The sequence below is a fragment of the Barbus barbus genome (genome assembly GCF_936440315.1).
Source record: "Barbus barbus genome assembly, chromosome: 12".
Classification (NCBI taxonomy): Eukaryota; Metazoa; Chordata; class Actinopteri; order Cypriniformes; family Cyprinidae; genus Barbus; species Barbus barbus.
Window position 1 is genome coordinate 28980040 of NC_136740.1, and position 14235 is coordinate 28994274.

At 37.3% G+C, this 14235-nt stretch overlaps 1 protein-coding gene across 1 annotated transcript in view; it reads right to left on the reverse strand.

Annotated features, from left to right (window-relative positions):
• The window catches only part of csmd3a (CUB and Sushi multiple domains 3a), a gene marked incomplete at both ends in the record, with an annotated part of 275340 nt that overhangs the window by 224736 nt on the left and 36369 nt on the right, over nucleotides 1-14235 (reverse strand). Inside the window, one exon of the mRNA XM_079429665.1 lies at nucleotides 9194-9306. Coding sequence (XP_079285791.1) covers nucleotides 9194-9306 — 113 coding nt within the window. The remainder of the gene's footprint in view (nucleotides 1-9193; nucleotides 9307-14235) is intronic.

The window sequence follows — 14235 nt, forward strand, 5'->3', positions numbered from 1 at the left end:
ACAGAAGCAGCTGAAGTTGATCAAATGCCGCTCGCAACTATCATCGCTCACTCTCTCTGTTTTCCTGTGTGACTCTCTGCATAGGAACACTGCACATCTGTCAGCTCATCTCCACTTGCGCATAGTCCCACTGAGCTTTACGCCCATGATCTGGGGTAATGGAGGCATTTCCTGTTCATTACGACAGGTTGGACTCTGTGGCTTTCTATTTTAAGGAAGTCAAATAAATGGCCCAGAGTGGAAATGAATCAGGCTTATTACAGAAAGTGTGTTGAAGTATTACCTTTGAGAGAGGATTATTTATTTTTCTTCCACTGTTCCAAAGAAGCAATTACAAACCTGGTCCCCCAGCAGACTGAAAAAATACAAACAGAGACATGACAAAGGCGTCTGTTTGATTGTGCTACAGGCGCTCGGACTGATGGGCAGGATACTGGTGGTGTGTGACATTTGGAGTTGGAAATTACTTTTAGAAAGAGGCCATTCCTTGTAATTGCTACTCAGGAGTTGTGATTTGTGGAAATACAAGCCTATTGATGTTCTAGTTCTGTTTTACGGGGTAGATTTTACCCTGGATATCAAAGACTCAGCTCTAGTTTTTTGTTGTAAAAATTCTATCTATCTATCCATCCATCCATCCATCCATCCATCCATCCATCCATCTATCTATCTATCCTAAACTGCATAGGCTCAACAATACACTGCTCACTCCAACCATCCATCAGTCTATCATCTATCCATCAATTTAGCAGTCTAGTATCCATCCATCCATCATGAATTGCACACGCCCAATACTATACTGTTCCATCCATTCATCCATCCATCCATTCATCCATACAATATATCAGTCTATCACCCATCCATCCATCATGAATTGTACAGGCCCAACAATATACTACTCCATCCATCAATCAATGTATCATCCATGCATTCATCCAATCTATCACTCATTCATTCATACGTTGCACAGGCCCAACAATACACTGATCCATCCATGAATTGCATATGTTTTATCCATCCATCCACCAATCTATAATCAATCCATCCACCCACAAATCTATCCACCAGTCTATCATTCATCCATCAAAAATTGCATTGACCCAACAATATACTGCTCCTCCATCCATCCATCCATCCATCCATAAATAAACCTTATTAATCCATCCATCCATAAATCCATCCACCAATCTATCATTCATCCATACATCCATCCATGATTAATCAATTCATCCATAAATCCATCCATCAATCTAACATTCATTCTATCAATCATGCATCCATCATAAATTGCAGACCCAACAATATACTGCTCCATCCATCCATCCAATCTATTCATCCATCCATTCATCATAAATTGCATAAGCAACAATACACTGCTTCATCCATCTACCAATCTATAATCCATCCATGATATTGATCCATCCACAAATCATTTATCCATTCATCAATAAATCCATCCACCAATCTATCATTCATCAATTTTCATAGACCCAACAATACACTGCTCCATCCATCCATCCATCCACTAGTCTATCATCCATCCATCCATCATTAATTGCATAGCCCCTACAATATACACATTACCATCAAAAATATAACTATCAACATGAGTGGCTTTCGATGGCTGCATGCTCTATAGTCATATTTATTCTAGTCTGGGTCATATTTTCTTTCACTTTGCGTAGGATTAGAGGATATCCAGCAACCTGTTCATGCTGGCATCGGTCTAATTTGGCTTGCTTCTCCCTAGTGAGTAATGAATTTGTGCCAAAATACTGTATTATTGGACACATAACAAATTATATGGGAAATGTTTCCCATAATGAGCCTATTTTGCTGTCGATGACCCTTCAGAAAGACCTGCAATGCAACAGCTAGAAACCACAGAAATACAGAAGAAAATCCTCATGTCAAAAGATAATTAAATCAAAATAGATGACATTCAAATTTCTTATTACACATTTTATAATACAAACACACACACAAAAAACACTTTTTATAGTTCAGAATCAATCTGCCCATCTAACACCACTTTTATGCAACCCAATGAATTCCAACCACAGTCCTTCCCTACATTTTAGATCACTGAATATCCTGTCACATTAGGAAAGTAAAATGGATTGTAAAGACTGCTTCATCTTGATGAAGTACTACACACGCGTATGTGGCGGTCACTGCACACCATTGAAGTGTCACTCTACAGATAACGATCTAAGAAACCACTGAGATTTGGTGTGCTCAATCCTCCTGTGTTTACCTTCACATCCACCGTGGTGGCCTTTGCAACAAGCATCTGATTTATTTAGCACAGCAGGAGAGTGTGCTGTTTTACCTGTCATCGCTTAACATGACAGCTTCCACAATAAATACAAACATAAACATGACATAACCATGGCATGTGGCCTGTCATAACCACTCACGGCAGGTTATACCTCCAGCACTCGTGACAAACAACACTCCTCTGTCATAATGCATGTTGTTGGGTGATCTGCATTGACAGTTACAGGACTGTGGAAGCACTAGCCTATCTGTTGCTGCCAACGTATCCAATAATGTTCCCGATTCAGTACAACTTAAGCTCTATGGACAGAATCGGTTTCCCATTTGGACAGAAAATAATTGGCTTGTGCCTCAGCTTGAGAAAACAAATGGACCCACTTTATAAGTGGTTTTTAATTTGATACATGCACTTAGTGTATACGTACATGCTTTTATATTGTACTTATAATTACCAAACAAACAAATGCATGTGTACAGTAATGCACTTGGAACTGAAATCTGAGGCAAAATGTTAGGGATGCGTCAAAATAATGTTCTGTGGTAATCGACAGCATGTCATAGATGCTGTCAATAGAGCTTAACTTGTATTGAACCAGGTATATTCTTTTCAATCAGAAACAGCTCAGATAGATTCCATTGAACAGAGAGAGCCCCTCGCGACTGACCCCGGCTCTCTTATTATGAGAAATGGTCGTAATCATTTTGATCCCACTTGTGCTTGCTGGAGATGTTCATAATAGCTCCCAAAGTGTCTGTGAAAACACCACCAGAAACACTATAAGGACACTTTTATCTCAAATCATCTAAGAGAAAATAGGACCGCCATTATTTGCAGTCTTCCCTCAAACCTTAAAGCCTTTACACTTTTATTTGTAACCATAATAAAAATAAATACATTGATAAGGTCTATTAGATACATTTAGCAAGGTTAAAAAAACAAAAACAACAACCTCCTGAAATGATTGTTGATTAATTTGGCTCAAAAACATTCTATAACGGGTCAGATGTTGATATTTCAAAGAATTAAAATTAAATGTGTGAAACAAACAACACATTTATTGATATAAATATCTAGATGTAAAAGTTAAAAATAAAAAAATAAAATGCTGCAGCAAGATTCCTGAAGGGGAGGAGGAAATTTGATCATGCAACTCCCCTTCTGAGATCTCTTCACTAGCTTCTGATTAATTTTAGAATTGAGTTCAAAATTGTATTAATTAAATGATTTTGCACTTTCTTATTTGTCCGATATTCTTCACCTGTTCTCTCCCACCAGAGGCCTTAGATCCAAATGTAAACTCCTCCTTCTGATACCCAGAACCCGGCTAAAATCGAGGGGAAACCAAGCCTTTGAAGGGGCATGCCCCACATTGTGGAACAAGCTCCCACCCCATATTAGATCGCCTTCCACTTTGTCAGAGTTCATATTTCAAAACTTATTTATTCTCTGTTGCCTTTAGTTTATAAGACTGTTTTTAACTGTTTAGTGTACTCATCTTTTTAATTTTATCTTTACTTGTACAGCACGTCGGCATGTGGCCATTTTTTAAATGTGATCTATAAATAAACTGAACTGAACTGAACATTATATATTTTCAAAGTTCAAAGTAAAAAAAAAAAACACATACGAATTAAATGCATGAGACAAAAAAAAAAATACTTTTAGTTATAAATATACCAATCAAGATATAAAATCATACCAATTTTTAATTATATAATATCAAAAAAATAAGTAAATAAATAAATAAATAATTTTTTGAGCATCCATAACCAACCCAACACCGCAACACAACATCTCACCAATCACACGAGCCTTTGGTCTATCTGGCAGACCAATAATAGGCAGAGACATTGGCCAGTTGGAAATCAATTATTATTTCTGCAATTCTGTGACTCTCAGAATTTACACAGATTGCCTTTACTATCTATTCTCATCTAAAATTATATACATTCATACATCTGGACTGAGCACTGAGAGTATAGTAGGCAAACCGCTGCGGTAATTACCACAGGCTGATCCCAGGAGATGAACCATTCATCCCTCTATACATCTAATGACTTTGCTGCCCTTGAAGATGATGGAAGTTTGTCACAACGTCTATATTGCGACGCTGAGCACACTTCAGCACACAGCAATCTTTCCCTGGGAGCGTGGCACAAGTCTCGTTGCATTCAGAATTATTGAGCTGTTTTTGCATACAAGCAATCCGCAAACACCACCAAAAACCTTCACAGGATCCACAGGGACGGGGCCACCAGGAACCCAAAGACAGGCAGATTTCACGGGTCACCAGAGAGCGTAAATGTATTTCGGAGACATTACGACACAAATTTCAAAGGTTGCAACAAAAGACAAAGAGTGCTGCCATTTCTGCTGTGCTTTCGTTTTCCTCACATTTCCATAAACGAGCGCTCTTTAGTCATCCCAGAAAATGTTTCCAAATCAATGTTTTGGCCTGTCCTAGCATTTAGATGGCTAGAGGCTCTGCAGGGAGGACCATCAATGCACGTTGTGATGACCGAACATTAGCATGTTGATCGTGACATATGGTATTTCCAGAGTCATTGGCATTCAATTGAAGGGCAGACAGAAAGGTCGAGGTTTTGCATCTAACTCTATACTAAGAAGCTGACTCGTACCGGATGGCGATAGACACATTAATCAAAGCGCACGCACTGACTGTCAAACATGGTTTCAGTTGTTCCGACGTGACGGAAAACTGACAGGAACCAAAATGAGATTTATTTTCCCCGGTGTGTGTCCATCTCGCTCTCATAAATGTTGAATCACTAGCACATTAAAACCATTGGACACGAACCAATCCCTTGTTATTGCTGCTTGCTACGACTCATAACCCTTAACCCACTGTTTGCACTATGGACACAAATTATACCTGAACTCACAGGGCTTGTTGACAAGAGGTGTGTTTTTGCTTTTCTAAAGGATCAGATAAACAATTTCACCTGGTGGACCCAAAACACCCTAGAAATGACCTAGAATATCCTAAAACTGCACTAAAAAATCATAAAAACAAAGGTGGGTCCTTTTGACTCATTGACCCAATGTTGTGACTCATAAAACTCCAATAATATCAAAGAGGCTTGAGAGCAATCACCCAACATCTACCCCAAATACCCTAGCAACCACACCCTACAAACCATGCCAAAAAAAAAATGTGTTGCAACCCATAGACTCCAAATAATTTCATGGAGATTTTAACAGATTGACATATAATTTCACCTGGTGGACAAAAAATACCCCAAAACACCACAGAAACTTCGTAGAACATCCTACAAACTGCACTAAAAATAATAAAGACAATGGTGGGTTATTTTGACTTGATGATCCATGTACTGACTCAGAAACCCTCAAGAATGTCAAAGAGACCTGAGAGCAATCACCTAGAATCCATTCAAAATACCCCACCATCTATTTAGAACACCCTACCCTACACTTATTCACTTATTAATCCCCAAGATTATCAAAGAGACTTGGGTACAAGCATCAAGCAACCATCTGAAATACCATACCAACCTCCTAGAAGACCATAAAAACCATGAAAAAAAAAAATATGTTAGGACTCATGAACCCCCATGAATATCAATGAGACTTCAATCACCCAGCAACCATCCAAAATGCTCAAGCAACCACTTAGCAAATACTTAAAAAATATACTATCAACTGTTCCAAAAAAATCTAAGAGATTATAGTGGGCACATTTCCCTCATTGACCCATGTTGGGACTTATAGACCCCAAATAATTATATAAATGCTTGGGGGCAATCACACGTAAACAATCCAAGCTACCCTTGGAAAGATCTAACAACTACATAAAACACCCTTCAAACCATGCCAAAACATCATAGAGACCTTATGGTCTCTTTGGACTCATTAACCAAACTAATTGGGACCAATAGACCCCCAAGAATATTACGGCGGTCAACAAACTTTAAGAGTCTTGGCAATAATCCTCTAGCAACCATCCTAAATACCCTAGCAACTACCTAGAACTCATAACAAACTGTGCCAAAAAACTTACGGACCCATTAACCTCGAAGAATTGCATAGAGCCTTGGGGGCAATAATCTGAAAACCATACAAAATTCCCTAGAAACCACAGAACTCCCCACCAACCATGCCAAAAAAAAATCTTAGAGACCTGATGGGCTCTTTGGACACATTAACCAAACCAGATGGGACCAATAAATCCCAAAGAATATTGTGGTGGTCAACAGACTTTAAAAGTACGAGACTTAGCAATAATCATCTATCAACTGTCCAAAATACCCTAGCAACTACCTAGAATACATTTCAAACCATGCCAAAAAATCAAGACCAGGGGGGCTCTTTGGACTTTGTAATAACCAAACTAATGTTGGGACCAGTAGACCCCCAAGAATATTATGGTGGTCAACAGACTTCAAAAGTAAGAGACTTGGCCATAATCATCTGACAACCATCCAAAATACCCTAGCAATATATATCTCTTAGAAAATGCTCAAATGAGCCTCAAATTCTTTAATTACGTACATCAATCTATGGAAATAAATGACAATGAGACAAAGTAATTGTGAATTCAGAGGGAATCCCAGGCCCTCTGGAGTGCAATAACCTGCAGGATTAATATTCCAAAACCCATAAAATTCAGAAGCACATTAAACACAAAAGCATGAGCCAAAGCCCAGGCTGGTCAATGGGTCTGAATAATTCAGACTGTAAAGATGGAGCAGATGGGGCAGCATGCTGTGGTCAGGTCAGGAGGATAACAGGTGGAGAGTGTGATGGAAGATGGCGAGCGGTTGAGAAATGACAGTCGCTGAGGGTGTAGATGACCCAGACGCTCGCAAACTCAACCAATCATGGCCAGAGGCTGAAATAAACTTGATGGCGTAGCACAACATCTGCTCAGATATTAAGCATTCCCTTTTTGGTGAACTGAGTTATTTGGGCTGAAATAAGTGATCCAAAACTAGACTGACAGACAGACAACATTAGTGTTTTTTAAGGAAAACACTAGTTTTCCTTAAATTCCATTATAAAATTATAAAACATTATATTCCATTATAAAACATTAGTGTTTTATAATGGAAAAACAGATTTTTCTTGGTGTTTTAAAATACAGTCTGATTTACAACAGAATTCAAAACCACACATCCATCAAACTCGGCACGGGATGTTCTTACTCAGGTTTCCTTAACCTTTCAATCTAATCAGACTTCAAGCAACACAAAATGATAGACGCTGGACGGCCCATCTGACAGTCTGTGTATTTCTCTGTCTGTCTCCTAGCAGCCCACATCCTGAACAAGGAACTAACAATTGTCCAGAACACACTAGCAATACTGTAGCAATCATTCAGGACATCCTAGCATCCGCCTAGCAATGCCCTCACAAATAACAGCCTAAACTAAGAACTAGCAATCACTAGGAACGCCCTAGCAACCACCAAAATACACAAGCAATGACCTAACGAATTAACAGCCTGAGCAATGAATTGGCATTCATACAGATCACACTAGCAACCCCCAAAATGCCCTAGCAGCCAGCTAACAACACTCCAGCAAATTAACAACCTAAACAAAGAACAGTAATCATTCGGAATACCCTGGCAACCACCAAAAATTCCCTAGTGACACCCACACCCTGAACAAGGAACTAACAATCAATCACCAACCATTGCCTAGCAACCACCTAGCAACATCCTAGGAATATTAACTACCTGAATAATGAGTTTACAATCATACAGAACACACTAGTAACCACTTTACAACAGCCTAGCAAATTATCCGCCTGAATAAAGAATTCACAATCATTTGAAATACCCTAGCAGCCACCTAGCAACACTGCAGCAAATTAACAGCTTGAACAAAACACTAGCATTAATTTGGAACTACCTAGCAACCACCCAAAACATGCTAGCAACGCCCTAGCAAATCAACAGCCTGAACAAAGATTCTCCAATAATTTGGAACACCATGGCAACCACCAAAAACTTCCTAGGAACACTCTAGCAACTCAACACCCTGAACAATGAATTAGCAATCACCCAAAACCATCAACAATTCCCTAGCAACACCCAGGTGATCACCAACAATTGTCTAGCAACCACCTATCAATGTTCAAGTGAATTGACTGCCTGAATAAAGAACTAGCAATCATTCAGAACACCCTAGCAACCACCTTAAATGCCCTAGCAACAGCTTAGTAACACCCTAGCAACTTAACGCCCTGAGCAATGAATTAGCAATCATCCAGAACACCCCAGCAACCCAGCAGATCCCTAGCAACTCTTGCTGCTCAAACAGTCCTGAATATTGATACTACAAAATGCTAATATAATATTTATCCTACTTCAAAACAGTTACTCAAATGACCTCAAACAACCTTTCAGATAAGGCTTTGTAAAGCCAGCGTATACATTTTTTTCTTCTTTTTCTAGTTTACACTAAAATGCTACTGAAAGTAAACTAACTAAAATTATTAAAGGATGGGTCAATGCAAAATATACTTTTTACCTGACAAAGAAAATAACCCAAAAGTAACCACTGTTACTCATTTCATAAAGAAAGAGCATGTGAGCCAATCCTTACAGACATATTTTACATATAGAGATCCTACAACAGCAAAACCGTTCTTCCAAAACTAGTTTGACTTATGCAAGAAGCCTTGACTAACATTATACAGTGTATTTTAGGGGGGAGAATGTGTTCCCTTTAATAATAGTTATTATTAGAGTATTAAGGAATGAATTCATTGCTTTTCACTTCTCTAGCTTTACGCCCACTGCCTGCTGTCAAACACTTATGTGATGAAAAACTTTTAATTGACCGCTACAGTGTGCAATTTGCATCTCCGAACTAAAAACCCATGATAAATAGCAGAGAAAATTAAAGGCTGTGTTATGTTCCTTACCTTCATAATATATTTTAAATCCATGGGCGCTTACAGCGAAGTCGCTGGTAAGACGCAGGGAAAATATGGATCCGGTACTTGTGACGGGTGCTGGCACCTGAAATCCTGTTAACCTGTACGAGGAGAGAGAAATATTAGTCATTCAGACAGAAAATAGTGAGAAAATTCATATAAATAAACATTATAACTGGTCATTGTCAGACCTTTGCAAAAAAAAAATAATAATAATAAGAAGAAGAAAATGAATAAATTAATGCATTTAACCCAAAATAAAATAAAGAACAAAGAATAGGGAAAAAATTAAATTTCCTCCATTTTGAATTATAAGAAATATTTATTTTAATTTCCTTTGATCAAATGTATTTTTCTTTGAATTTTAGGGGTGAAATGTGACCTCTTTTACAAGACTCAACAACACTTTATGCAGAACATTCCACTAAAGAGCATGTTAGGACTGAAATGATAAAACAATGACTATATTATTTAAAAACTTCTCAGAAAAATTAAGCTAGCTCTGAGACAAGAGCTTGCTTAATTTATTTGCAAATGCGATTTGGTTGCATATTATCCAATTCAAAAATTCATGCATTTTTTAAGCAAGGCCAAAAAAGTCCAAATACTATTTTGGCCCACTGTATTTTATTCTTAGTACATTTGGCAATACTATCTCCCAGGAGTCGCGCCCACTTTACACCTTTCGCCTACTCGATTCTGCTTTACACAACAAGACATAAAGAATGAGTCATTTCTTTCTATTTCATAAGAACTCATCCAAATCATTGTCTTAGTATCACAGCCAGTCCCGCTTTAACAGGATGTGAAGCTCTCTGATATTGGAAACATGGAAAAGATCAATGAGCCCCAACGATTTGAAAATATCATTTCACAAAAGTACCATCAGCATTCGGGGAGCAGCTAAACTGAGTTCTAGTTCTGCCACATTCATGATGAGAACAGATAATTGTGCACTTGATGCAATAACAAACAAGCAAATTAACAAACATATTAAACTCAACATGAATAGCTGTTCATAACACAGTTTAAATCCATACAATGACATACTTTTTGAGTGACGCAGCATGACTTGGTTATATCTATTTGATTAGATTGCACGCCTAAATGGCTGATAATACACAAAAATAAGTCAAAATGCCAGTCTTGGCGGGTAACACATTCTGTTATGTCTTATGTGAACAAAAAAGCTGGGACAAAATAGAATGTAAGTATATTAGATCAGAGTTCTTAAAGTGACAGAAGTCTTAAAACCTGCTGGTGTCTATCTCATTAATATTAATCCTATAACACAAGAAAAAAAAAAAACACTCTCTGCTCTTGACCAAATCATTTTTGTAGCTCTCATAAAAATCAATGTAGGCTATATTTTATTCATACAGTGTTGTATTTTACATTTGATTGCTTTTTCTGTAATATTTCTTAACTGAATAATACAGTTAGACTTATCTGAAAAATTTAAAGCACATTTTACTTCACTTGTTTTTGTTCTATTGTATTTATTTTAATTTATTAATTTATTATTTGTTTTAAAAAAAGTAAAAGATTTGTTTAAAGAAAAGAAAAAGGCCTCATTGAACATGGGTTCACTAAACTTTACTGTTTCAGGATGCTATTGGTGAATTTCAATAGGTTCAAGAACCAAAGCACCATGATGACAGTTTCCAGTTTCTGCTCTTTATTATTTTTTTATTTGTTTTATTAAAGTTAATGTTCAACCGTTTTTCAACTTGTTTTATTTATGGTACTGAGTGAATTTGGATATTCAATGTGAAAAAGTCAAGTGAAACTCGATTTTATGTGAAAAGTGGCCATTATTTTTCAAAATCCTGATGAGTAAATTGCATAAAATGTTATCAAATGACCACAGCATGTAAAAAAAAAATATTTTTCAATGTGTTTGTTGAAAAGTGCCACTTACACACACACGTATGTATATGTACTGTATACACACACACAAAGCTGCAGCACACCAAAAAGAGCCTCAATCTGTTTGCTTGCGCATTGATATAACATTTCCTCAACCAATGACTTTGAAGATGACTGATTGATTGAAGATGACAATGATTGAAGAGTGTTTGAAACCTGATTGAAAAAAGGTTTGTCATTATTTATTTATCTTATTGCCCACGATTCATTCAATGCACGTTATGCAATAATTCATTAAAATGCAATAACTTTCTCCACCTCTAAAAATTATTTTTCTGCTGATGTAATCCAGGCTAGGGTGGGAAAAACAATATTAATCAATAATATCAGATTCCAACTTTTAACAATCCAATCAAATCACAGTGGATAAAATCAATTATTTCCAGCCAAACATTTCACTTCGCTCTGAAATATTGCATCGCTTACAGAGCCTTTAAATGCGTTGCAAATGTCGTTTCGTGTTCCCTTTAACATTACTTATTATTTAAGACTCTGAGAAATTGAATTACTGGAAAGTCAGTGCAACCCTAGAGTTGGAGTTAATGATTTGATGAGCACATCTCTCACCTGGCCTCAAGGCAATTAGCAGAAAATTGTATAGTTAAGTCCGGTGGGATATTAAGGAGGCTGAGTGAAACCATATGCAAACATAATGTGTGGTTAAGCAGAGGTCACTCAAAGTGCCAAGTAACATCAGCCTCAGCCTGTGGATGGCCTGAATCGACAGAAAAATTGACCAGACTTTATGGCAAAATTCTCAAAAAATGCTCATGGTCCCCATTTTAAGCCACACAGGCCACTAAGAAAACCAAAAGTGCTACATGCCTGCAATAACATTGTTAATTGTTGTTTGCATTGAAAAATAAACCTTTTGAGCCTGCGGACAGCCAGCGGATCTGAGGGATTAATTACCACGAGTGAAGAACAATCAAACACTGGAGAAAAAAATGTGAATTATCCCAAAGAGAGTGCCAATAAGAGATTTTCGCTCTTATTGGTTTTTGCTGGCTGACTGTGAGTCAGCATTCACACAAACAGACACTCTCACACACAAACAAACATTTACTTCGCTATCTCAGAGGACATACAGTACATTTCTACTATATACCCAAACATAGCTTGGATGTGTGTGTGTGTGTGTGTGTGTGTGTGTGTGTGTGTGTGTGCATGTTTATGTGGTTTATGAGGACACAAATTTGTATAATGACATGGGTATGACAGAGGTATTACAATATGAAGGTGGTTTATGAGGACACTGCCTATGTCCCCGTAATTCAAAAGGCTTAAAAACATACTAAATGGTGTTTTTTTGAAAATCTAAAGATGCACAAAGTCTCCTGTGAGGGCTAAGTTTAGGTGTAGGGTTGGTGTAGGGCAATAGCACACACAGTTTGTTCAGTATAAAAACCATTACGCCTATGGACAGTCCCCATAAACCACAAAAACCAACATGTGTGTGTGTGTGTGTGTGTGTGTATCTATATCCCATATCACAGATGAGACCTGAACATCTTGATTGTTTAGACAACAATGAGATTAAATAGAAACTCTGCTTAAGAGATCTCAATTCATGCCAGGAAAATACCAAAATTAGCAAAGAACTCAGTGTAAACTCAAACTCTTCCAAGCACAAATTACATTCATTTTACAACTCATGGTAAACAATAGTCTCATTTAGAAGAAGCTTCTTAGACAAAACTGATGCTTACTTTTGACTAAATGAAGTCCCTCGAGCTGAGAAAGAGCAACATGTGAGCAATAAAACTTTCCTCTGGATATGAATATATATATATATATGTTAACCTTTTTTGGCTCTCCAAAATTGAAAAAGCTTTAGGCATGAAAAAGGATTGAGCACTGAGTATCGGTCAAATTTTATTAAATTTGCACAGGATTCTGATGGATGGAATAAAATGAAGCTGTTCTACACCTGTTTTGTCAAGGGAGTATCAGAACATATTGAGGGAGTGTTTCTTAAGACGCAGTTGAATGCAAGTGCTAAATGCAATAGATAATTGCAGACGCATCTAGCATACTTCAGGTCTTCCAAGATGAAGATGAGTTTGTTTCTTCAACAAGTATTTGGAAAAATGTTGTATTACATCACTTCTTCTTCAATGGATCCTCTGCAGTGAATGGGTGCCGAGAAATGAGAGTCCAAACAGCTGATAAAAACATCACAATAATCCACATGTCTCCAGTCCATCAATTAATCTTGTAAGAAACAACCAACATACTTGTTTAGAACTGTATCGGATGGTTTTTTGCTTGTAAACTGTGCTTTTTTATTTCTCTCCTGATTCACACGAGACAGAAGAAAGCAATATTATGGATTATGGACTTGTATTTTAGACAGAAGCAATGGACTAATTAAAAATGTCTTATTGATGGATTTGTCTACTATATACATGCATCTTTTCGATTCACAAGACATTAACTGATGGACTGGAGTGATGTGGTTTATTTGTGGATTATTGTGATGTTTTTATCAGCTGTTTGGACTCTTATTCTGACGGCACCCATTCACTGCAGAAGATCCATTGGTGAGCAAGTGATGTACTGCTAAATTTCCCCAAATCTGTTCTGATAAAGAAACAAACTCATCTACATCTCGGAAGCCCTGAGTATGAGAACATTTTCAGCAATATTTTTTTTTTATTATTATTTATTAAATTTTTTTTGAGTGAACTGCTCCTTTAAAGGTGCCATAGAATGCATTGATACAATATTTTAAATTGTTCTCTGATATCTACATAGACGGTATGTGGCTTAGGTAAGGGCAAAAATTCTCCAGAAACAGTTGTACGTGTCCATTTACCACCCTAGGATTTCTCCCCAGAATGAAACTGTCTGTTATTGGTTTATGTGGAAGGGTCAAGAATAATAATGTTGAGCTCTGCTCTGATTGGCTGTTTCACAGTGCGGCTCATTTCAGTAGCTCAAAGGATGGAAACACAGGGAAAATATATATATCAATACTTTCTCGCGCAGTTATATCGTTGGGTAATTATACTGTAAATAAAACGCGGGCATCTGGGAGCCTGGGCATTAAAACTGTTTTCAAATGCAGGATCGCGTTTTACTTTCACTTTCGAGATTCG